At 38.7% G+C, this 26,494-nt stretch overlaps 1 protein-coding gene across 1 annotated transcript in view; it reads left to right on the plus strand.

The window, feature by feature from the left end:
- Nucleotides 1–21,985: 21,985 nt before the first annotated feature.
- The window catches only part of LOC120746965, a 253,809-nt gene continuing 249,300 nt past the window's right edge, over nucleotides 21,986–26,494 (plus strand). Inside the window, exons 1-2 of the mRNA XM_040052548.1 lie at nucleotides 21,986–22,160; nucleotides 25,855–26,211. Coding sequence (XP_039908482.1) covers nucleotides 22,091–22,160; nucleotides 25,855–26,211 — 427 coding nt within the window. The 5' untranslated portion in view covers nucleotides 21,986–22,090. The remainder of the gene's footprint in view (nucleotides 22,161–25,854; nucleotides 26,212–26,494) is intronic.

The raw sequence follows: 26,494 nt of genomic DNA on the forward strand, positions 1-26,494 counted from the left end.
ACAAAATGTAAAAAACAAAAAATAAAAACAGTTTATTTAAATAATTAGAAAAATTATTAAATAATTCAGTAAAATACTGAGAAGTCCAAATCTCACCTTCAGGTTTCCTGTGAACACATCGTCTCACCAGCAGAACCAGTAACACCAGTAGAACCCCAACACAGACTGATCCAACACATGACAACACAGAGAGAACCGGAGGAGAGAGTGATGGAGGAAGAGTGATGGAGGTGGAACCAGGAGGAGGTGTGGATGTAGGTGGAGGTGTGGATGTAGCTGGAGGTGTGGTGGTGTGTTCCCCTAAAATAAAGCAAACACAGTCATTAAGTTGTCGTCACATTGTGAATGTTGAAAGCTGCAGAAACACAGACAGGTGAGTGTGTCACCTGTGACAGTGATCCAGCTGGATGGAGACTCTCCATGACCGCTGATGTCACACTTGTAGAGGCCTTCATCAGACCTGGAAACATGCTGGATGGTCATGTGACCTGTAGGCTGCTTCCTGATGAGGGAGCCATCTTTATAGAAAGCAGCTGGGAGGTTGGAGGGAGTGGTCTTTGTTTTACAGAGCAGAGTGACGTCATCTCCCTCCATCACAGGGAGGACAGGACTCTGCAGGATCACTGATCCACCTCAACACAGAGACAAACTACAGCATTTCATCCATTTACACACAGCTTCATCAACACTAACTCCACACACTCAGCTTACCAGTGACTGTCAGGTTAACCATGTTACTGATGGGACCCTCTCTGGACTCACACCAGTAAACTCCACTGTCTGATGTGTAAATGTAGATGATGTTACAGGAAGAATTTGCTGAATTACTTTGTTTTCCCCACTCATCTCCACACTGAGTCCTCTGTCGTTTGCTTGTGTTTCTCCTCAGAGTCCATCCAGCAGAGCTGTCGTCCTCCTCACAGCTCAGAGACACAAAGTCATATTCAAAGAACTGAGAGCTGCTGGGACTCACAGTCAGACGAGCTGTGAGGGTTAAAATGAAAAACTGATGATCTGCTGTACAGTAATTTTCTCCTACTATTAGAATCGTGAAATGTGTTTTACTTATTCAGTTATTTAATCAGTTTTATATCTAAGATCCATTGTGAAACATGAACCCAATCAGGTCATATCAGTGAGCATTTCTCAGGTTTAAACTGTGACAGAAGAAGGTTACTGACCTTGGTTTGTTGTGCAGCTCAGCAGTGAGATCAGAACTAAAGAGAAATGACACTCAGGTTGATTTGAGGTGAATATAAAGAACAACTCCACACAAACAGCTGACAAACACACAAACTCATCTCTCTGATATATCTGCTCATTTTCAGTTTGATGTCAACAACATGTGTCAATAAAGTGTGGACAACAGATGACTGAATAAACTATTCATATTTAATATATTTAATAAACTATTTAGCTGTTTAGCTGAACAAAACATGAAGCTCTCAAATCCATATTCCACGTGTTATAAGGTGAGTACAGGTCATCGGTCCATCACAGACTAACATTCACACCTACGGTCAGTTTATCACCAGTTAATTAATTAATCTAACATTTCTTTGGACTGTGAGAGGAAACTTAAAATGATACTAACCTCTATGACACCTGTACTATTAGACATGCTTAACAAATCTTTTAATTTTCTTTTCATTAACATTTTTTAATTTACACTTTATTTTCTGACTGCTACTTAATTAAAATCGAATTTTTACTTTGTCTTTTTTAATCTAATAAAACAGCACTTGATAAAACAGCAAAATGATAATTATATTTGAGTCCGCCGACTGTATTGTATACTTTAAATAACACAGTAAGTTCATGTCACTGTCCAGCTGTGTTGATATAATGAGTGAATGATTTGATCTTTTCACTGCCTGCTGTGTTTCCTCGACTCCTGAGCAAAGATAAAGAGTCAGTTCAGACCTGCAGTTGGTCCTCGTGGTGTTTGAACTTGAATTCAGCCTGATTTGTTTTTCATGTCTTCTCCTCCATCATCAGTTATCAGGAGAGCAGACAGTCAAAGTACAAGAATTCAAACAAACACAGAGATTCTACTTACAGAGCAGACACAGCACAGATGTTTCCTTCATCGTCCTTCTCACTCATTTGAGCTTTTTTTCATTTCTCTCACTGACACCAAGTAAAGCCCGCCCTCTTCCTCTGAGCACCAGCTTTCTATTGGTTCAAAGACAATGAGACACAAACTCTTTTTTTGTTTGTGTAAAGATATACCGGTATATCATAAAACTTATTTAAAAAAAATACTGTAAGATGTCTCTTTTATTGTAACACACTTACATTTTAGCTAAAGACTATAACACAAACACACAAAATTATGAAAACTTTAGGATACATGTTGTCACAAAGGTAAAATATATTTGCATACATATATACATGTAATAAGAAATTTTCTAACCTAGTCTAGAAAATGTCATATCTACAGTGCCCTCAAACATTCATTATTTGACACAGATGAAAAGAAAAATCAGAAGAAAAAAACAGAATCTCCTCTGCTCTCAGTGATCTGTAGTTTGGTTGATGAACAAATCCATGTCCATGTAGTGGACGTCCCCCTCAGTGAGAGAGGCAGATATGAGCTGAAACACAGGAATCAAACCAGGGACGCTGCTGTTATGGAGCTGAACTGGAACCATTCAGACACTGAGGCCCTCTGAACACATTTTAATTACAGCTGTGCAGAGACACACTGATGACTGACTGGAACACTATGATTCACATTTTACATTAACACCATCCTCACACATGTTTATATATGGCCACTAGAGGGAGATGTTGGACTTTAAATACCACACTATGATACTTTGTTGTAAAAAAAAAAAAAAAAAGTGGCACTGACACAGTGGCAGTTTTACTGTGGATAAAGATTGACCTCACGTAAATATGTAGTTTGAATGGTGATGAAACTTACTGTGGAAACTGTCAGATTTAAAGAGTCCATTGGCTTCGTCAGTAGGCTCTTTAAAAAAAAAAACAGCTTTTTTTAAACTAACATTGATGATGATAAAATGACACAAATTCTGCTGTTATTTTGATCATACAACAGCAATGTTTCTGACCTACACCAAAGTAATTTGGTCTGCTGGTGGATGTTAAGATGTTTAAAATTTTTGCAATTTTTGTTTTCCAGGTAAAGAAAAAAGTTCATTCTATTCATCTGGACTTGGCATATCTGTGAGATCATTTTCTTGATCAGCTAATCCAAAATGCTGCAGCAAGAGTACTGACAACAACTATAAGGAGAGAGCATATTTCTCCTGTATTGGCTTCCCTTCATTGGCTTCCTGTTAAATCCAGAATCGAATTCAAAATCCTGCTCCTCACATACAAGGTCTTAAATAATCAGGCCCCATCTTATCTTAATGACCTTGTAGTACCATATCACCCTATTAGAGCACTTCGCTCTCGCTCTGCAGGCCTACTTGTTGTTCCTAGAGTATTTAAAAGTAGAATGGGAGGGAGAGCCTTCAGTTTTCAGGCCCCTCTTCTGTGGAACCAGCTTCCAGTTTGGAAGTATCTCTACTTTTAAGATTAGGCTTAAAACTTTCCTTTTTGCTAAAGCATATAGTTAGGGCTGGACCATGTGACCCTGAATCCTCCCTTAGTTATGCTGCAATAGACATAGGCTGCCGGGGATTCCCATGATGCATTGAGTTTTTCCTTTCCAGTCACCTTTCTCACTCACTATGTATTAACAGACCTCTCTGCATTGAATCATATCTGTTATTAACCTCTGTCTCTCTTCCACAGCATGTCTTTATCCTGTCTTCCTTCTCTCACCCCAACCGGTCGCAGCAGATGGCCGCCCCTCCCTGAGCCTGGTTCTGCCGGAGGTTTCTTCCTGTTAAAAGGGAGTTTTTCCTTCCCAGTGTCGCCAAAGTGCTTGCTCATAGGGGGTCATATGATTGTTGGGTTTTTTTCTATTCTATAGTCATATAGTCTATAGTCGCTTTGTTTGATTTGGACTGATTCCAGCTCACATAAAAGCATTGACAGATTCACTGGTCATGTCAGAAAACATCTAAATAAACATCTAATTAAAAAAAAGAAAAACAGCACTAAAATTAATTAATGATGACTGAATCATTTAGTTTTCATGCAGATACAACTTTATTAACCATCAACAATAAATAAATTTAAAAAATCATGAATTTCTGGCTCTCTCTTGGAATGTTTAATATGAAGTAGCACACGGAAGAGTCACCAAAACTCAAAAACCCACTAAAACAGTCATTGATTCTGATACTGTAACAAAGACAATAAAGAACTAATAAATTTATGTAGTAGTAGTAGTTTTTCCTTCTCCATGACAAATCTAATCAGAAGACTGAAAATGAGGACGCAAAGTAGTTCTTGAAACATCTGACAGATGGTACACAGAGATGCAGTATATATATACTGGGGCTGCCACAAACGATTATTTTGATAGTCGACTAGTCACCGATGATTTTTGAGATTAGTCAACCAATCAGATCATGTCGACTAATCAGATCATGCATCCATTGGACGTAAAACGCACATGTCGCCTGAAAATATCTTAAAAGTTTATTTTGGGACCCAGAAAGAGTAATAAGAGTAATATTAAAAATAAGTAGCTACCGCCATTGTTGGAAACTGGAATTGGCTGAGCCGCGCTATGAATTCTGGGATAGGTTGGGCCACTAAGGATACACCCAACCCATCCTTCAAATCTGGGGAAAAAGAGGATGCATTTGTCGGCCGCATTTGGAGGAGTCTTTGAATTAGGACAGCCTTTGTTGCATTGCTGTGATGTAATAGGCCTACAAATGCAGCCATGCACTGCTGCCATCTTCTGTTTCAGTCAGTTATTACACTCTTAAATCCTACTGCTTATTCCTGCATCATTCAGGATCTTACAAAGCTTCAAACAATGCGTCGACTATTAAATTAGTCATTGAAGTAATTGTGACTAGTCGACTAATTGTGGCAGCCCTAATATAGACATAAATATGCACACAATAAAACCAGATTAAATGCAGCTTGAACCTTGTATTTTAATGCTGCAGCTTAAATGTTTAAACATATTTATATATTTTTCCTGCGGTTTCAAATATGAACAATGAAATTGAGACTTTAGTGGATTATACTGCAGGAGTACTTGACAGTCAAACTATGGACTTATGTGAAAAGTAAAGATAATCATAAATTTGAAATGAAAAAAAAGTAGCAGGCACAAATTGAACTGCCGTCAAAATGGCTGGTTTAGACTGTTGATCTTTCACTATTTTTTTAACTATTGTTGAAATTAGACGACCTTAAAAAAAACAAAACAAAAAAAAAAAAACCACATTTTTTATGACTAACTTAGCCAAGTAATTTTACTCCTTCTCTGGAGGCTTGTGCAGACTTTGACTTATCTGTTTTACCACCACTAAAAGCAAAAAGAAGACAGACTCACCAACTGTCAGTCCTACAGCAGCAGACTAATAATATAAAATGTAAAATCAAATCAAACATGTTTGATATTGATCTGCTGGACGTTCAGCATCAAAATAAATTCTGTCATCTTATCATCTTCCTTTCCCTGAGAAATGTCAACCTGCTACTTTCCAGTAGGAGGCTGGTATGAACCCTGACTAGGTTGTTGTTTACATCTTCTGTGAATGAAAAAAACAACTCCAAGAAGAAACACAGCAGAAACAGTCAGACCAACAATCAGTCCAACAGATCCATCCTCTGTGTGTCCTCCTGTCGGACCTGCAGGTGAGAAACAGGTGTGAGGTGTCAGCTGTCAGGTAGGTGATGAGTGAAGAACAGAACAGAATCCATTTCCTCTTCAAACTGCTGTCAGACATTATCTACTGCACTCTGATCACATCACTCAGACCAGCTGCTTTCTACAAAGTCTCATCAACAACATCTTTAGAAACAAACATCAACAACCAGGAAGCAGCTTCACCTCTGATCACACACACACTCAACTCTGCTCACTCACCTGGAGGATCAACAACACTCAGTGTGATGTTGCTGATGAGCTCACTGTTCCCGCGATTTGTTTCTCCCATGAAGACACGGCACTCGTATTTTCCAATATCAGCAGTAGTCACATTCTTCAGAATCAAAGACACGTCTCCGTCCTTCATCTGTCTGTCTTGCAGATCCACCCGGTTAACATAAGATTCATGTTGCTGTTCAGAAACAAACTGCCCATCCCGATACAAAAAGACATATTCTTTATTCTGCACAGTTCTGCTCCACTCCACTACAACTATGTTGTTGTTTGGAGCTCGACAGGGCAAACTGATGTTCTGCCCAGATGGAGCTGTGATGATTTTCTGGTCTGAAAGAGGAAACAACACAGATGAAAAGTTTTAGTACAACTTTTCACTTCTATAGCAGATTGAGATTATAGCAACATTTATAAATGTATATAATTGATTATATATATAATTGATTATAGCAACAATTATAACATTAACATATAACATACATCTATAGCAGATCAGATTGAGATGAAGCAAAAAGAGAGGCTTGAGCTCTACACTGAGTACACACTAAAAGAGAATCTTTTTAATACAGAATCTATAACATACTGTATTACAAACACACTTTTACAATAGTAAAGTTATCGTTTAATTGCTCAATGACAGCACTGAGTCATAAACAAAAAACGTGTTATCTTTAACAAATACAATAGCTATTATAAATTAGTATATTTGTGTTGATGTCATTAAGCTGTAATAAATGCCATCTCTTATAAGCTTATGATCATTTATACATACCAATGACCAATTACTATTATGTTACTATTATTAATATCCTTTAAACCTCTAAAAATATTAACTCTTTTTTTTTTTAAATACACGTCAATCCTCTATAGTTTTGTTCTCAAACAACAAAGCACATTTCTGGTGATTACACTAACCCTTATTTTATCAATTTTTTAATTGATATACATATTTTGTGACACAAAACACCCCAGTGTTCAGTAAAATAAGCAGTAGAAGAGTTTTTGACATTTGACCTGTGGTGACTAAGAGTAAGATCATTTTTCTGCATGTTTCTGCATGTTTAAATTGAAATAAATATATTAAAATAAATATATGCTGTGGGAAGCTGAATGTAACTTAATAGATATAGTAGATTTAGTTAACTTACTTAGGTACTATTTGAAGTTACCTGTAGTGTATTTGGGTGGCTTATTTTAACTCTATACTCCTTAATCTCACAGCTTTGATTAGCTTTACTCAGTTTACATTTTGATTTTAAAAAGTGAAATTATTAGTTGATGACAACTAATATTATAAATACGAATGAAAAAGTGTTTTCTGTTTAGTTTCTATTGAAAACTAAAACCCCTGATTCACATATTTGACCTTGTTTCTACAAAGAGCTCTTCTTTCCTTTTGCTCAACAAGTTGATTTCTTCTATTACACTACACAACCTGTTTATGTGTATTTGTTGCATTTTTTAATACATGAATTTTCAAAGGAAAGCTTGAATTAAAAGTCACACTTTATTGTGTTGTTGATGACTGTCCCAGTAAAACGCTGACATCATCCCTTGGACGAAAATGTTTTGGGTAAAACATTAAAAAGACTGAACTGCAGATGCTGTCATTTAAATATAGAACAGAGGTTTAGTCACACTGACCACAGTGACATTATTGCACTGAAGGAATTAAATGCAAAAATAAAATTATAATTTTGGTTACTCTGAGAATTACTAAGGAATCTTAGTTATCTTGATCAGTTGGTCTGATGGTCACGTTAACTATGAACTGTGAGGACAATATTAACCCATCTCCTTTCACAAACGCTGTTTAAGAGTTTTAACTGTTATAGAAGATAATAAATAAAGCAATGGAGCCTTTGTTTTCAGTATTTAGAGAATGCAGCCAGCTCAACTCTGATCACGGCTGCAGATAAGTGTAGAAGAGTCGCGCTCATTTAAAAAAAACAACACTTATTATATTTTCACTTTATAAGCGAAAGTCTGACTTCGTTATTCGCAGAAACGGCGTCAGCATTAGTCCGTCTGCAGTTCTGTTTCCAGGCGTACCGAGAATAGTTTCGATCACAGAGATTAGCGCCAGTGTTTCAAACATGATCGGTATGGATAGTATTTAAATAATGTATTGTTATATAACTCTGGCTCATACTATGTTAAAGAGAAATGTTGTTTTTTGTTTCTCACCTGCAGACACAAACACGACGACACACAAGTAGCCAAACCAGAAGAAGGGCGTAGATGTTGGAGCAGCCATTTCCGTATATCCGTGTATTGACTGGGGCTGTGTGCCTTTTTTTTTTTTTTTTTTTTTTTTTTTTTAAAATATTAAACTTTATTAAGAAACAGTATACAGAACATGTATACAATCAGAACAAAATTAACATATACCAGGGGGTGTAATACAAAGAATTACAAACATTCAAATAATTTGTAATTACTACAAATAGTAATAGTTTTCATAGCCTTTTTGTTAAGTGATCCACTAATCAATTTTATGTAACATAAAACATCATTATAGTAATGTTTAAAATTAGGTTTTTTGTTACTGTATTTGCATTTGTGAAAATAAAATTTAGCTAAGATAACTAAAAAGTTTATTATAAAGTAAACATCTTTTTTTTTTTGCCTTCGAAAGAAACAAAATACAACATTTTCCCATTTCACAGTAAAGTCTTCATAGAGATGTCCAGCAATGAATCTACTGAAGTCTTTCCAAAATGTTCTAGCGTATGAACAGATCCAGAAGAGGTGTTGCACAGTCTCAGGATGGCTTCCACAAAATCCACAGTTCACATTTATGTCCCCTTTGAACTTCGTCATGTAATGATTAGCAGGATAAAATTTATGCAGTATTTTAAATGAGACTTCCTTCACTTTATTCGTTACCAGATACTTGTTAGGAATTGTCCATGCTCTTTTCCAGTTAATGTCACTGACAAAGAAATTCCAATAAGAGACCACATGTGGGATAGTTAGAGATTCTGTCTGGAACAAAGCACGAATATTCTTATTACTTTTACTGTGGTTTGTTAGACAGATTCTTCCTATGTGTGAATCTAAAGGGTTGGGGAGAGAAACAGATGATATGCAAGGTTGAATACCTTTAAAAAGCATTATAATACCCGTAGGTATTGCATCAAATAATATGGCATATTCTTTGGGTGTGGCTGGAAATTTATAGGTGTTTAAGAATTCTGCATAGGACATAAGCTGCCCATTAGGATTAAACAGCTGATTCACTAAAACAATCCGTTTTACTTTTTTTTTTTTTCCCCTCTTCTTTGGGGCGTGATGACGCAGCATCCGTGCTCTTACAATGAAACAGTGCCTCCTTGTGGTGACAACTAAAATACTGTCTCTGTTAAACCACAGTAACCATAATGCAGTTAAACACTGTCCAACATGAGTACACACAATGAATATCTTAACAGAAGGTCGTTAAATTCAGTTAGACAAAGGCCCCAGCAAGTCCAGGAGTTTGGTTAATTAAAATTCAATAAAGGGTTCGCAAAGAACCAACCTTAATCATCTGCAGCTAGTGATGTGACGTTCTGTATCGAGGCTTCAAAGCTTGTGTCGAGTAATGGAGGGGCGTTTCCGCGAGCTTCATTTATGGGAGGAGCTGAAAATGATGACGTCCGAAACCTCGCTGCCCGGCTGTACCACGTGACTTCTTCAGGAAGTGGTTCGGACTTTGCCGCGAGCTATGACAGCGATATAAACCCCTCAGACTTCATCCAAAATGTGGGTGTTTGATTTAACATTGTGGAGGACAAAGGATTTAAAAGATTAGTTAAATCATTAAATCCTAGCTACGTTCTCCCCACTAAAAAGGTCATAAAAGCAGTGAAAATTTAGTTTTTACTGAATAAAATGTGAACAGGCAGGACTGACGCCTCAGTGTGTAGCTGTCCATACCTCAACGTTGCAAAAGCACAACCACTGTCCACACCCCAACCACACCTCACCTCACAGTAAATGATCATTTCCATTTTAAGCATTTCCAAATAATCATTTTCCATACTGCCAGTATAAATATACACAGTATACTGCATCACTACAATATACATGTTTTACACACTCCTTTTGTTGTTGACATTTACAGGCTGTGTGCAAAATGCCACACTCTTCAAATTCATGCCAACTAATATTTTTACGTCCAGTATGTTACACCCCGGCCTAGGCAACCGGCGTGCAACACAGAAAAAGTAAAACTAAGGGGAAAAAAAAAAAAAAAAAAAAAATCAAAACACACACACACACACACACACACACACACACACACACACACACACACACACACACACACACTACAGTTCTCCACAAAAATCCCAAAACGAAAGTATCGACAACTATTTACATCAAAGCAAAATAGGACATTTATTTACAGCAAAACACCAAACTATTTACAACCGGGGGGGAAGATCACGACCATCACAAACTGAAACACAGGGCTTAAATACATAGAGGGAGCAATCAGGGAATGGACCACAGGAGGGAAACACAGCTGGGGCAAATCAGAACTGACGAGACAAGGAAGCGTAAACTGAACACACTGAGATTAAACAGACTTTCAAAGTAAAGCAGGAGACACAACCGTCACGCCTAAAACAAAACACTGACAACACCGAATCGTAACAGTTCCCCCCACCCAAAAATCAAACATTTAAAACATGTAACCCCAAAGAAAATGTTTGATTCATGACCAGCGCATACGGCACCGGCTGCTGTTCTGCAGGCGACGCTGATGGCTGGACGGGCCCCTTGGATCCTCCAGTGGAGGCTGGAGCGGTCCCTCCGACCCTCCAGCGAAGGCGGACGAAGGCTGGAGCGGTCCTCGGACCCTCCAGCGAATCCTGGATGAGCCCCCATTATGTTACACCCCGGCCTAGGCAACCGGCGTGCAACACAGAAAAAATAAAACTAAGGGAAAAAAAAAAAAATCAAAACAAAAAAAAACTACTACAGGGGCCCGTTCTTCGTACCTCGCTTACTACATCCAAGATCAAATGACACATCCAAGACCAAACCATTGCGCTAACCGTGAGCTCGCTAATCTGGTTCCCCGAACACACCTGTTGTTGACGATTAGTACAGCTGGATGAAGTAATGTGAGATCACTGGGTGTCGTAAAAGGGGCTACGCATCGATAGTAGAAACATTGATCGGCAACCCTCTGATTGGTTGGCGAAAATGTCGAAGGTATTTTTCGGCAGCAGAGCAAGAACTCATGAGTGAGGGATTTCAGGAGTTTCAGAGTTTAATCAGAACGCAAGGGAACACTGCAAAGGCTGCAAAAGCAAGGAGAGAGGGCTGGCAGAAAGTTGCTGACAAATTAAACTCGTAAGTAATTTAATAATAACAATAATAACGGAGTGGATTGATATAGCGCTTTTCAAGGCACCCAAAGCGCTTTACAATACCACTATTCAGTCACTCTCACATTCACACACTGGTGGAGGCAGCTACGGTTGTAGCCACAGCTGCCCTGGGGCAGACTGACAGAAGCCAGGCTGCCATATCGCGCCATCGGCCCCTCTGGCCAGCACCAGTAGGCGGTAGGGTAGATTTATCATATCACACTATATTATCCAATATTATATTACATTATATTATATTATGTTATATTATATCCCCTTACACATTAGAGCCACAACAGGACCCACTAGAACATGGGAACAAGTAAAAGTGGAATATAAGAATATCCTACAGAATGGTAATATTTATCACTTATATTGCTTTTCGTCTCTTGGAAAGAGACCCTGAAATAATCTGTTTGTTTGTTCATAACAGAAACCAAGAAAAGGGCAGAGCAGAAAAAGACAGGTGGTGGTCCTGCACCCCCTCGTCAACAAGTTGGTTAAGTGAATAATACCATCACGGGAAAATCGATATCTCTCTATGAGCACACTGTCGCTGAGCTAAAGGATCCTGTCTATCCCGCAATATACGCTGAATTCTGAAAACTCTCCTTATCAATCTTGTACCTTCCGCAATGGGTGGCTCGCGTATACGGACAGGACATGGCTGCGACAGGCTTCCCAAATCCACCTTCGCTTTTATAGCCGTGGTCTCCCATCTTGATTACACGAAGTAATTTGCAATTACTACTCTGAAATATGAATTACATCTGTAATAATCACATACATGTAATAGAATGTTAATAGTACATTTCCCTTTTTTAGGAAATGACCTGTATGTATCTGTGTGAAATCAATAAAAGGATCAAATACTGCATTATCTTTGGTTACATTGATGTTATTTATTTATGGTGAAACAGTGGTAAAATATCGCTGTTGCTTTCCTATAAATGAAGCGGACATACCTGCGTGGCCGTGATCTAATCCTGTTTACATAAAGTAAACCTGCTCCCGAGCAGGTTTACACTTACGGCTCTGTTGCTATGACAGCAAGTCCCGGATGAGCTTCGGGGAACCGAACGATCCAAGATCACGCGAAATCGTCAACAATCTAATCCAGCTAACTTACTTAGCGAGGTACGAAGAACGGGCCCCAGTTCTCCACAAAAAATCCCAGAACGTATTGACAACTATTTACATCAAAGCAAAATCGGACATTTATTTACAGCAAACCACCAAACCATTTACAACCGGGGGGAGATCGCAACCATCACAAAGTGAAACACAGGGCTTAAATATATAGAGGGAGCAATCAGGGAATGGACCACAGGAGGGAAACACAGCTGGGGCAAATCAGAACTGACGAGACAAGGAAGCGTAAACTGAACACACTGAGATAAAACAGACTTTCAAAGTAAAGCAGGAAACACAACCGTCACGCCTAAAACAAAACACTGACAACACCGAATCGTAACAAGTAGATGTCCTACTAGAGCAAATGAAGCTTCAAGAAGCTTTGCGCTGGGATGAACCAATTGGATGAAAAGCTTCAGTGCTTCATGAAGCTTCATCTGCCCATCACTATCTGCAGCTCAAGCGATGTCGGCGCTTCCAGCCAAGTAGATTTCCTTCAAGTGAATACATGCTTTGCTGCCACGTCTAAGTTTAACACATAAAGTTTAGAGATTCCTTCACGAAGTGATCGTTTAAAATAAACGATTTGAACGAGCGCTAAGCAGGGAAAACCAAATTGATGACGCTCGGTTGGCGCACTCAACAGCTGAGTGCTGTGGCACTTGAATTAAACATCTGTGCACACCTGCGTACCTGCCGCGATGGGCGGTGACTCCAAGGCTAGGCGAAGCTAACATCCATGGTTGTCTATCGCTACTGCCAGCAAAGCGGCGGACAGATGACTGACGAAAGGTGCGCTTGCTGCCATCAAGCCATGAATGCTGCAGACTGAGGAGTAGCGTCCCCAGGTGACAATAAATGGACTACTCGCAGGAACCTGGAATCTCCCCACAGCAAGAAGCTAACTTTCGGTACTTCACCTTGACACCAGCCCTGGTTCCCCTCCTTCATTTTTTCGGGTTGAATCCCACCGGTATGTACAGTAGCATGCACAGGAACATATAAAAGGAGGAGGAAAAGTTTTCCTGTAACTCTCCCATCTGTAGCTCTCCATTGAATCTTTAATGTGCAACAGCGTGCCCTGATTGTAAATTCTAGCAGCAGGAACAAAGTCGAGACACCAAAGAGTAAAAATAACATTGCAACGGACAATAGCCACCAGTGTAAAACTATACCAGCGAGCTGCGGCGGAGCCAAACACGGTTCCCATCTTGTCCGACATCTGTAGCTGCTAGAAGTTATTTATCAGATCTCTGGCAGTGTCTCTGTTCACCCTCACACAGATGCCTGTCCTGAATCCAATCTACAGCCCTGTTCATGTGTCCTCTTTTCCAAACTCTTGAGATTGTTCTGTGAGACGCAGTAAAACTTGTTACAGCATGTAAAGATGTGCCATCCTCTGATGTGCCTGTGTAACCTAAACATGCTGAAACTAACAGGCATGTTATTGATAAACACATCTTAAATGCTGGAGTAATTGTGCAAAGTCCATGTAGAAGTCAAACATCCCCATCTTGTGGCATTTGAATCAATGTTCCACTCTGTCCTCAGTGTGTCTCTGCACAGCTGAAATACTTTTTTTAAAAAGACATACCGTATATGAGAGACCTCTACAGTTATGTGAATTTATAATGTACCACTTATGTCTTTCCACAAAGAAAAAAGTGAGTCCCCCAAAACTGTCTTTGAACCAATAGAAAGCTGGTGCTCAGAGGAAGAGGGCGGGCTTTACTTGGTGTCAGTGACAGAAATGAAAAAAAGCTCAAATGAGTGAGAAGGACGATGAAGGAAACATCTGTGCTGTGTCTGCTCTGTAAGTAGAATCTCTGTGTTTGTTTGAATTCTTGTACTTTGACTGTCTGCTCTCCTGATAACTGATGATGGAGGAGAAGACATGAAAAACAAATCAGGCTGAATTCAAGTTCAAACACCACGAGGACCAACTGCAGGTCTGAACTGACTCTTTATCTTTGCTCAGGAGTCGAGGAAACACAGCAGGCAGTGGACACATGACTTTATGGGACTTACTTTTTCAGACTTTTGTTGTCCAAACTTCATTGAAACATGTTGCAGAGATGTGTTTGTGTGTTTGTCAGCTGTTTGTGTGGAGTTGTTCTTTATGTTCACCTCAAATCAACCTGAGTGTCATTTCTCTTTAGTTGTGATCTCACTGCTGAGCTGCACAACAAACCAAGGTCAGTAACCTTCTTCTGTCACAGTTTAAACCTGAGAAATGCTCACTGATATGACCTGATTGGGTTCATGTTTCACCATGGAGCTCAGTTCTGAAAAAAAAAAAAGTACAGTGGAACCGTGACTTACGAAATTAATTCGTTCCTGAGGGTCTTTCGTAAGTCGAAAATTTTAGTAAGTCGAAGCACCCATCGCGCCTCTTGAGTGAACTAATTGCTAACTGCAACAACAATACGTCGTTCAAGTGGAACAGCAAAGCGCAAGTACGAAAGCCAAGAGGGTTGTCACATGATTCGGATTGTATGCATCAGCATTCTGGGCTCAGCCAATCAGAGCCAGCGGATTTCGTATACCGGGCATTTTGCCGTAACAGGGGTAGAAATATTGCCGTTAAGTGCCTTCGTCACTTGAATTTTTCGTTAAATGGGGTATTTGTAAGTCGAGGTTCCACTGTATAAGAAATCATCAGTTTTTCCTTTTAACCCTCACAGCTCGTCTGACTGTGAGTCCCAGCAGCTCTCAGTTCTTTGAAGGAGACTTTGTGTCTCTGAGATGTGAGGAGGACGACAGCTCTGCTGGATGGACTCTGAGGAGAAACACAAGCAAACAACAGAAGAGTCAGTGTAGAGATGGGTGGGGAAAACCAGCTGGTTCTACGTGCAACATTAGTGGTGTTCTCCAGTTGGACAGTGGAGTTTACTGGTGTGAGTCCAGAGAGGGTCCCATCAGTAACATGGTTAACCTGACAGTCACTGGTAAGCTGAGTGTGTGGAGTTAGTGTTGATGAAGCTGTGTGTAAATGGATGAAATGCTGTAGTTTGTCTCTGTGTTGAGGTGGATCAGTGATCCTGCAGAGTCCTGTCCTCCCTGTGATGGAGGGAGATGACGTCACTCTGCTCTGTAAAACAAAGACCACTCCCTCCAACCTCCCAGCTGCTTTCTATAAAGATGGCTCCCTCATCAGGAAGCAGCCTACAGGTCACATGACCATCCAGCATGTTTCCAGGTCTGATGAAGGCCTCTACAAGTGTGACATCAGCGGTCATGGAGAGTCTCCATCCAGCTGGATCACTGTCACAGGTGACACACTCACCTGTCTGTGTTTCTGCAGCTTTCAACATTCACAATGTGACGACAACTTAATGACTGTGTTTGCTTTATTTTAGGGGAACAAACCACCACACCTCCACCTACATCCTCTGCTCCTAACTCCACCTCCATCATTCTTTCTCCATCACTCTTTCATCCTGTATTTCCCATGTTGTCATCAGTCTGTGTTGTGGTTCTACTGGTGTTACTGGTTCTGCTGGTGAGACGATGTGTTCACAGGAAACCTGAAGGTGAGACTCAGACTTCCTGAACTTTCAGGTTTGAGTTTGTTTAGTAGAATAAAGTTCACATTCATAATGATCACAGTAACAACTTTTATTAAATTTAATTTCTGTTTATATATTTAATTTATATTGTTGTTCATTTTGCATCATTTCAGCAGATCAAGCAGAAGTTGGAGAAGATGACATCACCACTCATGTCATGTACAACACTGTCAAGATAACAAAAGCTAATCTGATGAAGCAGAGGTAATATTTGAGTTTACATATTTTCCTCAAGCCATTTGTAATATAATAAAGTTAGTTAGTGTTCTTTTTTTTAAATCACTAAAGTGAACTAATTCTGTTAGTCTTTGGGGGCTGACTCACTATTGATGCTTCAAGAGGACAATAGAGGAACTGCATCTGCTTATTTTTGAGATTTGTATCTCTTTACTTCAGTTTGATCAGCAGAAATTATATTTAAATTACTGTTGAATTGCCACTAAATAAATAAATCTCAATGGAAGCTGTATAACGCACTACTTCACACAGATTAGGGACATAATTTCCAAAACCTAGTGAGCAATAAGAGTTGCTTCTAGAAGGACTTCAGTGCAGTTTCCCAGTTTTGAAGTGAGGCCATACATGTACATTGTGATGACAGTCTTTATTATGAAGATGTTTTCTCTGACATTTTCTGCTTCTTGTATCTGTATCTTAAACTGAATTTAATATGAGTGCAGAATCAGATGTAGGTTTTTGAAGCCTGATCTTGACTTTAATTATATGATTAATGATTTTAAGGTCACTATAGAGTATGTGAGGGATGATCAGAAGTATATAGTGACGTATAGTAAATGTGGATTCTAGGAAAAGTAAACAAACATTTTCCTGATTTAGTGTTATCAAAACTGGAATTCACAATGTTCAAGTTTTTATTTTTTGTAATATTTGATCTTTTTCAGATGTAATCATGTGTTTAACTCTGTGCTTACTTATTGTTGTTCACTGTGGGCTGGACTGTGTGTTTGTGGTCTGTGGTTAACTGAAGCTAACAGCTCTGCAGTCGTCCAGCATCCTGTTTCTGATAGAAAGAAAGAAAAAAAAAAAACACTTCAGAAACTCAGTCTAAGAGATTTGAAAAGATTAAGTTTAAAGAGGATTGTGAACCGGGATGTGAGCAGGCATTTACAACTTACTGAGTGAGTTTTTTTTTTTTTTTTTTTTTTTTTTTTTAATAGTGGAAAGCAACATATAAACCAAGCCAGGAAATGGCTATAACTTAAACTAAGAAAAACCTAAACTGGGAAAGCTAACAAGGAATATGCGACCAGCGACAAAGATCTAAGAAAAACTTGAAACACAGAGGGACCAACAGAGGAAGACAAGCAGACAAACCAGCAACAAGCAGAGGACAACACAGGGCTTAAATACACAGGCAGGACGACCAGAGGACGGGGAACCAGTGGGAACACAGCTGGAATTGATCTGCCATAACGAGACAAAGGAAGCAGAGCAGAATACACTGACATAGGACAAGGACTATCAAAATAAAACGGGAAGCACAAGACATTCAGAAAGACGCAGACTCAGAGTCATGACATATAGAGACATATAATATGCACAGAAAACCAGCAAGAAACCAAAGCCATGAATCACAAATAATCAAGCAATATAAATTAAGCAAACACAAAACACTGGGTCATAGACCCAGTACCGTGGCAGAGACACATAACACTTGTTACATGGTTTTAATTTATTTAAACACCCTCACTCATACTTTCCTTAAATGCTATCCTGTTTTAAAGCTGTTTATTTAAAAATAAAAAAAGGGAAAGAAGATGTACACAGAGTTTGACATCCCTGAAGTGTAACTGATTTTGTGTTATAACGTTTAGTGGTTCCTTTTTTTCTGTTACAGTGTATCTTAAACCAAGAACACTTCCTGTTTCTCTGCTCTGTGGCTCCAGCTGAACACATAAATCTTTATTTTACAATCACAATTAATTCGTTTTCCTAAACCAGCTGATCTAGATTTAGAGACAGAGGGTCAGACAGAAAATACTTAGTAAAAATAATTTGTTAAACGTTTTTTACTTCATTCCTATTTATGTTCACAGAAATGCATCAACATATCTGCCAGTTTACCAGTGGGACTCACTGCTGTGTTTTATGGAGAATAAAACATAAGATGGCATTTATTAGTTCCAGACTTGGTATATTCACATAGTTACAGCAGGAGAATAAACAGGGTAGGAATATAAATAGATGAAAGATGTGTGCAGAGACCACACAGGATATTCAATAATGTTAGAAATAACCGATAATCACTAAAAGCAGCTCAGATGTGTCTGTAATCTATCTGTCTAACACTAGCTGTTAGCTTTATTATCAGGAATAATTGACTTTTATTATAAGACATAAACAGAGAGACTGAAAAGACAGATCATTAAAGACAGAACATTAACTGTTCATTTCCAGCCTCTCAAACTGTCCTTTAAAGCATGAATTATTTTTGAAGTTCTGCATGTAAAACCACAGCAGCTACTTCCTGCTGTCAGTCTGATCAGACCTCTCACTGCAGTGTGTGCTGCTTTGTTAATAATGTTATTCATGCTGTGAGAAAGTGTTTGCTTTGTGCTCTGTGGTGAAGTATCTCCGGCTGCACTGAAACAAGATGGCAGCTTTGTGGTCGTCCAGCTTCTTTTTCTCAGAAATGCCCCCCAATGCTTTGTGGTCAACAGCAGGTGTTTAGAGGAGGAAACTCTGAAAAGCTGATGCAGTTTGTAAACATCATCACTTAATTGTTTCTTAATGCTGCAGAAAGTAAATTAATAGTTCCTATAGCTGTGTGTGATAATAGTATAGATTTGCAGTTGCTGTACCTCACTAAATTAAATGTATTTTATTATGCAGTGACTGATTCAGTGGACTCAGCAGTGAGACCTGAAAACATCAGTTATGGGCAAACAATCATCAGAACAAGGAGGCCCAGGTACAGCTGATCTTTATCTTTAATTTTGAATACAGACAAGCTAGCTGCTCAACCAGTTTCCAGTTATTATGCTAGGCTAAACAAATTATATTCCTTTTTCCTAAAGCATATAGGGCTGGATCAGGTGACCCTGAATCCTCCCTTAGCTATGCTGCAATAGGTGTGGACGGCTGGATGGATTCCCATGTTGCGCTGAGTGTTTCTTCTTCAGTCACCTTTCTTACTCAATGAAGCAAGTTTAATAAAGAATGGCCTCTCACATCCCTCAGCTCTGAGGTGCCTGCTGAATATAAGCTGTATCACTTCCACTTCCCCACCCTGTCAAACTGTTTGTGTCATCTAGTCCAATCACCTTCTCCAGGCCAATCAGCATTCATGCCGCGTAGTTTAAATCTTATTGCACATTGGTCATTCTCCTTTGCAGACGCCTTTATAGCACCCACCTCCTCCCCATCTCCACCTCTCATTACTCAAGCTCCATTCAAGCCACCTGGATCTCCACCACAAGCATCTAGACTCCGGGGGGGTTCTGCTCTAATCCCTTTCACAGCTGGGGTTCCATTCTGCCAAGACAAGCCATCAGAGTCTAATCAACAAAAAACTTTTATCTAAATTCTCTTAATCAATAAATCATGTTAATTCTTTCTAATGATCTGTCCTTACTGAACCGTGTGTTAACAGACTCTCTGCATTGAATCATATCTGTTATTAACCTCTGTCTCTCTTCCACAGCATGTCTTTATCCTGTCTTCCTTCTCTCACCCCAACCGGTCGCAGCAGATGGCCCCGCCCCTCCCTGAGCCTGGTTCTGCCGGAGTTTTCTTCCTGTTAAAAGGGAGTTTTTCCTTCCCACTGTCGCCAAAGTGTTTGCTCATAGGGGGTCATATGATTGTTGTGTTTTTCTCTGTATGTATTACTGTAGTGTCTACCTTACAATATAAAGTGCCGTGTGGTGACTCTTTTTGTGATTTGGTGCTATATAAAAAAATGAATTCATGCTGTTAGTAAAGTTTTAATTAATTCAAATGCTTCCCACAACAATGTAGCAAAGGTTATTATAGTATACACTGGAATATAGTATATACATTTTATATATAAATTTGAAGCCAGTTAGTGCAGTGTTGTTGTGGATTATGTGACAGTTAAGTCACATTCAAAGTGATGAGTCACAACTTGTGAAAGTTATTCTCAGCAGAAACTCCTCTTTAATTATCTTTAATTATTTTAATATTATTTATATATATCTTTAATTATTATGACCTATTTTCCTGCAGCCATATATGAATTTAAGGTTATATATTTGTTGTTTGTCTCATGTTACCACAGGGCTCATTAAGGCATAACCCGTTTAACATGTGGGTAGTAGAGAAGATGGGCAGATTCACCTTTTGTGTTCAGTATGACTCTGAGTCGGTCTGAAAAGAAGGTGCTGTCAAGATTCATGTGTTACTTGTCTTTTTTTTTTTTTAAATTGCCAGAAAAATAAAATTCATTTTTGGAACTGGGCTCTTTATTGAACTTTACGACAAACACACAAATACCTAAATATCAAAAACAACATTTTTTTACACTATCGAGGACTTTTGTAAAATTTAGAATATGAGAATTTTCTTTTGCAAATAATAAGACCTACCATAGAACCAAGTCCACCAGAGCTTATATTATATTTTTACCTGCTGTGGAGCCATTTTTGGGAGCATTTCAAGTTGCTATACATCAATACAACCATTATAGCCCAGATTTTAATAATATGTATTCATTAAGTGCATAGTAATTACATAAATTGAAAAAAAGTGCAATAAACTACAAAAAAAATTGAAAATCGTTTTTGCTTTTTTAACATATATTTGTAGTTAGAGAAATTTAAGAGGCTTATCCCTCAAAACTGTAAATACAAAAAAGTTGCACAAAATAGTTTCCCACCACAGGAAATTTATTTTGAGTGTCTTCATAGTTTTATTTTTGAAATACACCAATTTTTATACACTGCAGGAAAAACAAAAATAAAATTTATACTGCAAATTTGCAAAAAAGCAGCATATGTATCAAAATAAACTATTTCCAGCAGTGCAATATGAGTCCTAAGCATCCCAGAAACGACACAGAAAGTCATAAAGTCAAACATAACTTTTAAAAAGACCAGTATAGGCTCTGAGGGCCTGATAGTAAAAAAGACTACATTTCCGCGAAAATGACGTCACTTCCGGTTTCGGGAAGGTAATGGCAGAAATGCAAAATTTCGTGCTGACGTCTATTCCAAGTAGGAAGTGTTATGAACAGCTGATCGGATCGGTAAAGCGTGTTTCTGGAATATTATGTATTTGTTGCTGCAAGTGCTTTTTATGCAGTTTTTGCGAAGCTTTATGTGGAAGGAAACCGTGACCTAGGACAAGCTGATGGCATAAGATGTAAGTACAACTCCTCCGGTTTCATATGCAAAAAAAATTTTTGCGCTAGCTTACGTGGTTGCAGTGCTACTGGGATTTAAAAATAGTTACGCAAAACAGAGCGTGTCTGCTCCGATCGGCTCTAAAGGAATGTACAGTTGAAAGATGCCTGGGAAGTGAACAGTAAACTGGATTCATCATCTTCACGGGCCATTCAAAGTATGCAGGGAAGGATCAAGGCTGAAAAACCTGGACTGATTATATTTAGGCGCCCAGGCAACGTTAAATTAAAAACAGTCCTGATTGCATGGTGGAAATCATGCCATGTTAGCAAAAATATTGAATGTATTATAGACATATCTGAGAAAAAGGGCCACTGGTTTTACTAATAAAGATCTGCACTGGTAAAAAGTTTCAATAAAGTTAAAATTCAGACTTTCTGAGCAATATGAATGCACACACAGTAAATCCTGCATCATTCAGGCCTAAGAGCTCAGGTATGAAATACGGAGCCTGAGGAGCGTTTTCATGGCTCCACCCATTTGTTACCATGCAAATATAACAAGCAAAAACGGAACAAGTGTCATGACATTCAGACACTTTCAGCTGTATTTAAAAACGTTAGCTTAATGTAGACATAAGTTAAACCCAGATATTTAGTTATTGTGCAATATTGCCAGCATTTGAAAGTCTTCATACTTTCAGATGAAGAGGAAATGCCTGCTTTAACCTCTGTATTACTCTGCTGCACTTTATTCTCTGTCTGCTTCCTGTTTATCTCTGCAGGTAAGATTACATTTTAAAGACAACTGGGTTTCCTGATTTACAAAATAACTGATTTATAAAATAACATCACTAAGAATTCTCTTCATACTGATGTTTTAAAGTGTGTTTAAGGGGGCTGTGTGACCTGCCAGGTCAGGAAAGCTCCGCGGGCGAACTGTGTCTGAGGATGCTTATCAGTAATCATTATTCAACTTGTAACGTTGTCTGTGAAGGCCCTTTGTTACAGTCCTCTGTTACAGTGGTTATCGGCAGAAGTTATTAACATGCTTTACAAACATTAAAATGTAGCAGTCAGTAATCAGTGTAAGGGTGGAGACAGTGATCTTTGGGCATGGTGGATCTGTTTGGAATATATTAGCCTACTGTAGCTGTCACAGTTTACATAAAAGTAGTCCAGTAAACCTTTAGACCAGGATTCTCAAACCTCATTTTTTTTTATTTCAAACAGACAAAACTGAAAACATTTTTTCTTTTCATTTTTAACAAAATGAAAATGCAGACATAAATGTACACATTAGGTACCCATATGTGGGTATGTTGATTCTTACTGCCCTGCATCCAGTAAAGTTGCTAGGCCAGTTTATGACATCCTGAGTCTGGTAGGGAAGTTTTCATGCTACCGTGACTGACACAAGATTAGTCATAGAATCTAAAAAGTGATATCATTTCATGAGAAAGACACAATAGAAGATCGTTGTTAATGACACAAACGTGCTCCCATGAAGTGTATGGAACAAGTGGGTGTTTCTCCTGCTGATGATGTACGATCCAGGTACTGATGTGACTGTATGAGCACCAAGTCCCCTTCAGAGGACTCTGTCCAACAGAACATCCCAAGTAAACAGGGGAACTATGAGATAAAAACATGGGCAGTATGTGATGCCAGGTACAGCTGTACATGGAACATAGTGTACGATGGCAAACTGTCTGGCCTGCATTCAGGGCACGCGAGTTGTCCCTAACATTGCAGAAGGTCTCCAAATGAAAATGATACCTGTAACAACTTGTTTACTGTATATGACCCTTGGCCTGCAACTGCAGAAAAAGAAAGCTGTCCATGATGGGACCAGTGCAGAGGAATAAACCTGAGCTTCTGATAGGTTTGTAGCTTGAACCTATTCGCTGGAACGTTGAAGACAATATAATTACACAGCAAAAGCATTGAACACCAAGTAGGCAAAGTTCTTCGTGTTACTCATGCATGAGGGAGACCTGCCTGGAGCCAAGTGTCGTTCCACCACTTGACCCCCGTCAGACTCTCAGCCAGGTTCCCCATAGCACTCCTTTTATTGTGGTTACATGAATATGCATAGGGTCATTAACATATGACGTCTACATACAAACAAAGAGTACCGTGTGTGTGTGTGTGTGTGTGTGTGTATGTGTGTGTGTGGGGTCAGAGTGTGACCCCATAAATGACTTCCCTAAACCTGCTGGTCTCGAAGTCCAGCAGTTCATCTAAACAAAAGGCACTTAGCCTAAAACAAATATAGCCACGTTTATCCTACCATAAAACAATAAGAGAAGGTACGACCTCTCCCATGCTCCCAGACTGCTCTCTAATGCACACAAAGTTTGCAGACTATTAAGGATCAAACCTCTACCAATCTAAAACTAATTATAAAACTCTAAGCATACATAAGTAAATATTTCTAAGCATAAATGACAATCAACAATACAAAACCTAACAGCTTCCTCCTGCACTTGGGTCAAATATGGACACACCTTTGTTCTCATGAAAGTTTGCCTTCACTAAGACCCATGCCCTGGTGTTCCTACCATGCCAAAACACAGAAAAATGTCAGGTAATGAGTTGGAATAAAGTTGAATAAAACTTTGAAACACAGAGATGGATGTTATTTTATACCCTATCCTTTATAAATAGTCAAACCAGACACGTTCATTTTTGACCCCAGAGAAAAATAGATGTGATTATTCGCTGCCAGTAAAAAACCTGAAGTGGTTTAAAGACAGCTTACTAAATCAACTTTGACATATGATATGATGTCTGTGATAATCTGTTAAAGCAACCGACTCTGATTGTTAACGATAATCACAATAACTGATGATTTATTTTTTACCCCAAAACAACGGTCACGGTTCTCGGTCGGTTCGACCCAGCATTCTGAGTTTATTATGTTTTGGGTTTATTTTTGCATTATGGAGTATTTTGGGGTTCTCTGGTGTTTTGATTATTTACGATAGATTTTATTACTGTGGTTCTGGTTTGGGGTTTTGTTCACAGGGTTTTTGTTTTTGTTCTCATGTTTTGTGCGAGTTTAGTTCTGTATCCTGTCTGCGTCCTCGTGTAGTGATCTCTTGTTTCCTGTTTTATTGTGAAGGTCTGCGTCTCATGTGAGTGTGTTCAGTTTTACCTCTGTCTCGTCTTGTTGATTACTCCCAGCTGTGTCCACCACCTGTGTGTAATCTCCCTGTGTTTCTCTGTGTGTATTTAAGTCGCATCTTCTGTTTTGTAGTTGCTGGTTCATCTGTGTGTTTCCCTTCTGTCTACCGTCAGCCGCCTCTGCTCGCTGTCGTTCATGTTCATGTTCATGTTCATGTTCCGTAGTTTAGTTGTTTCCAGTATAGTTTAGTTTCTCTCCGTTTGCCTTTTTCCCCCCTGTGCCGTGTATTTCAATAAACCACCTTCTCACCTTTACAAAGTGCCTGCATTTGGATCCAACTTCATTATCTCCACACGGCTCATCTCACTCGCCGTGACAAAAGTAAAGGTTAATTTAAATGAGGTTTTATCAGACTTAAATTTGAATAAAGAAATAGTGTCAAAATGTTTGAATTAAGCTTCAATTAAATTTTTTTAATGCTTAAAAAAACCCATTCTCACTAAAGTTTAACATATAGCACTCTGTGGTTAGTCAAATAGTCGAAATGATCTAAACATTTACATATTTTATTGTCTCATTTTATTTTCACTCAAAAACAGGGTATACTTTATATCTATGGCAACCGAGAGGACATTACAAGGGCTGAAGAACTTGTTTTAACTTTGGACTCAACAAACAAATCGACCTTAACAAAAAAAAACTAACTTCAAGGGCCAAATTGCCAAATTGCATATTTCTTCATGTCAATATATGGACCTCCAGTAGGGGTTACATGGGCTCCAAGTGGCCCCCGGGCCTTGAGTTTGAGACCCCTGCTTTAAACACTCCTTTGTCACAACATCACATTTTGTGGAATACAGAGTTCATATGTTTAACAAATTAATATAAAGTTGGTAAATTGTGTAAAAAGTAAATAAATAAATACAAATCAAATTCAAAATGTGACATAAAATCATATCATATCACACAAATAGAGTAGAATATCACAGGCATTACATATTTATAGGATTTTTAAAAAAATGGACAAAAAAAATGGTTAGCTTATACATTCATAGGAGAACCTTTGACCTTTTTTTATTAGTCCTTTATTTATCCAGTTTAAAAAATCTCATTGAGTCTTTTGACCACCCATTTCTTAATTTATTCCCAAAAAAGATAAAAATAAAAAACCCAGCTGCAACACAAAAGGTTAATTAAAAGTTACTCATTTGGATCTGACGCTCAAACTGGATAATGATTTGACATGTAAAGACAGGAAATGTGAAATTAATTTTATTATAATGTAACTGGGACATGAACAGTTGCACTTGATGCTTTTAACCTCTCTGCTCTGTTGTGCCTTCTCTCAGACCAAAAAAACATCAAAGCAGTGCCTGGACAGACGGTCACTCTGCCATGTCAAGCTCCAAAACACAGACATATCATAGTTGTAAAATGGAGCAGACGTGACCTAGACACAGAATATGTCCTTTTGTACCGGGATGAGCAGTTTGATCCAGAAAATCAGCATCCATCTTTTAAGAACCGGGTGGATCTGCAGGACAAACAGATGAAGGATGGAGACGTGTCTCTGATTCTGAAGGATGTGACGACTGCTGATAGTGGAACATATGAGTGTCGTGTTGTCCAGACAGAAACAAACCATGGGAAGAGAGTCTATCTAAAGACGGATCCCATCATCATCAACCTGAGTGTTGTTCTCCCAGGTCAGTCTGTGATGAGTGGTGAAAGTGTTTCCTGGTTTTTGACCTGAGAGAGAAACTACTTCCTGTTAAACATGTAGCGCTACAAAATGTTGGTCCATATTTTTTATCCCTTTTGTGGCTACAGAGTGGTCTGTAGAGCAGATATGCAAAACACAAATGTAGCACAGAAATAAATCATTTTTATCTATACCAAATCACAACAACAGTCGCTTCAAGGTGGTTTACATTGTACAGTAGACTCTACAATAATACATAGGCTACAGAGAAAACCCACAAAAATGAT

This window comes from Simochromis diagramma, unplaced genomic scaffold (genome assembly GCF_900408965.1).
Source record: "Simochromis diagramma unplaced genomic scaffold, fSimDia1.1 OVJJ01000410.1, whole genome shotgun sequence".
In the NCBI taxonomy this organism is placed as follows: domain Eukaryota; kingdom Metazoa; phylum Chordata; class Actinopteri; order Cichliformes; family Cichlidae; genus Simochromis; species Simochromis diagramma.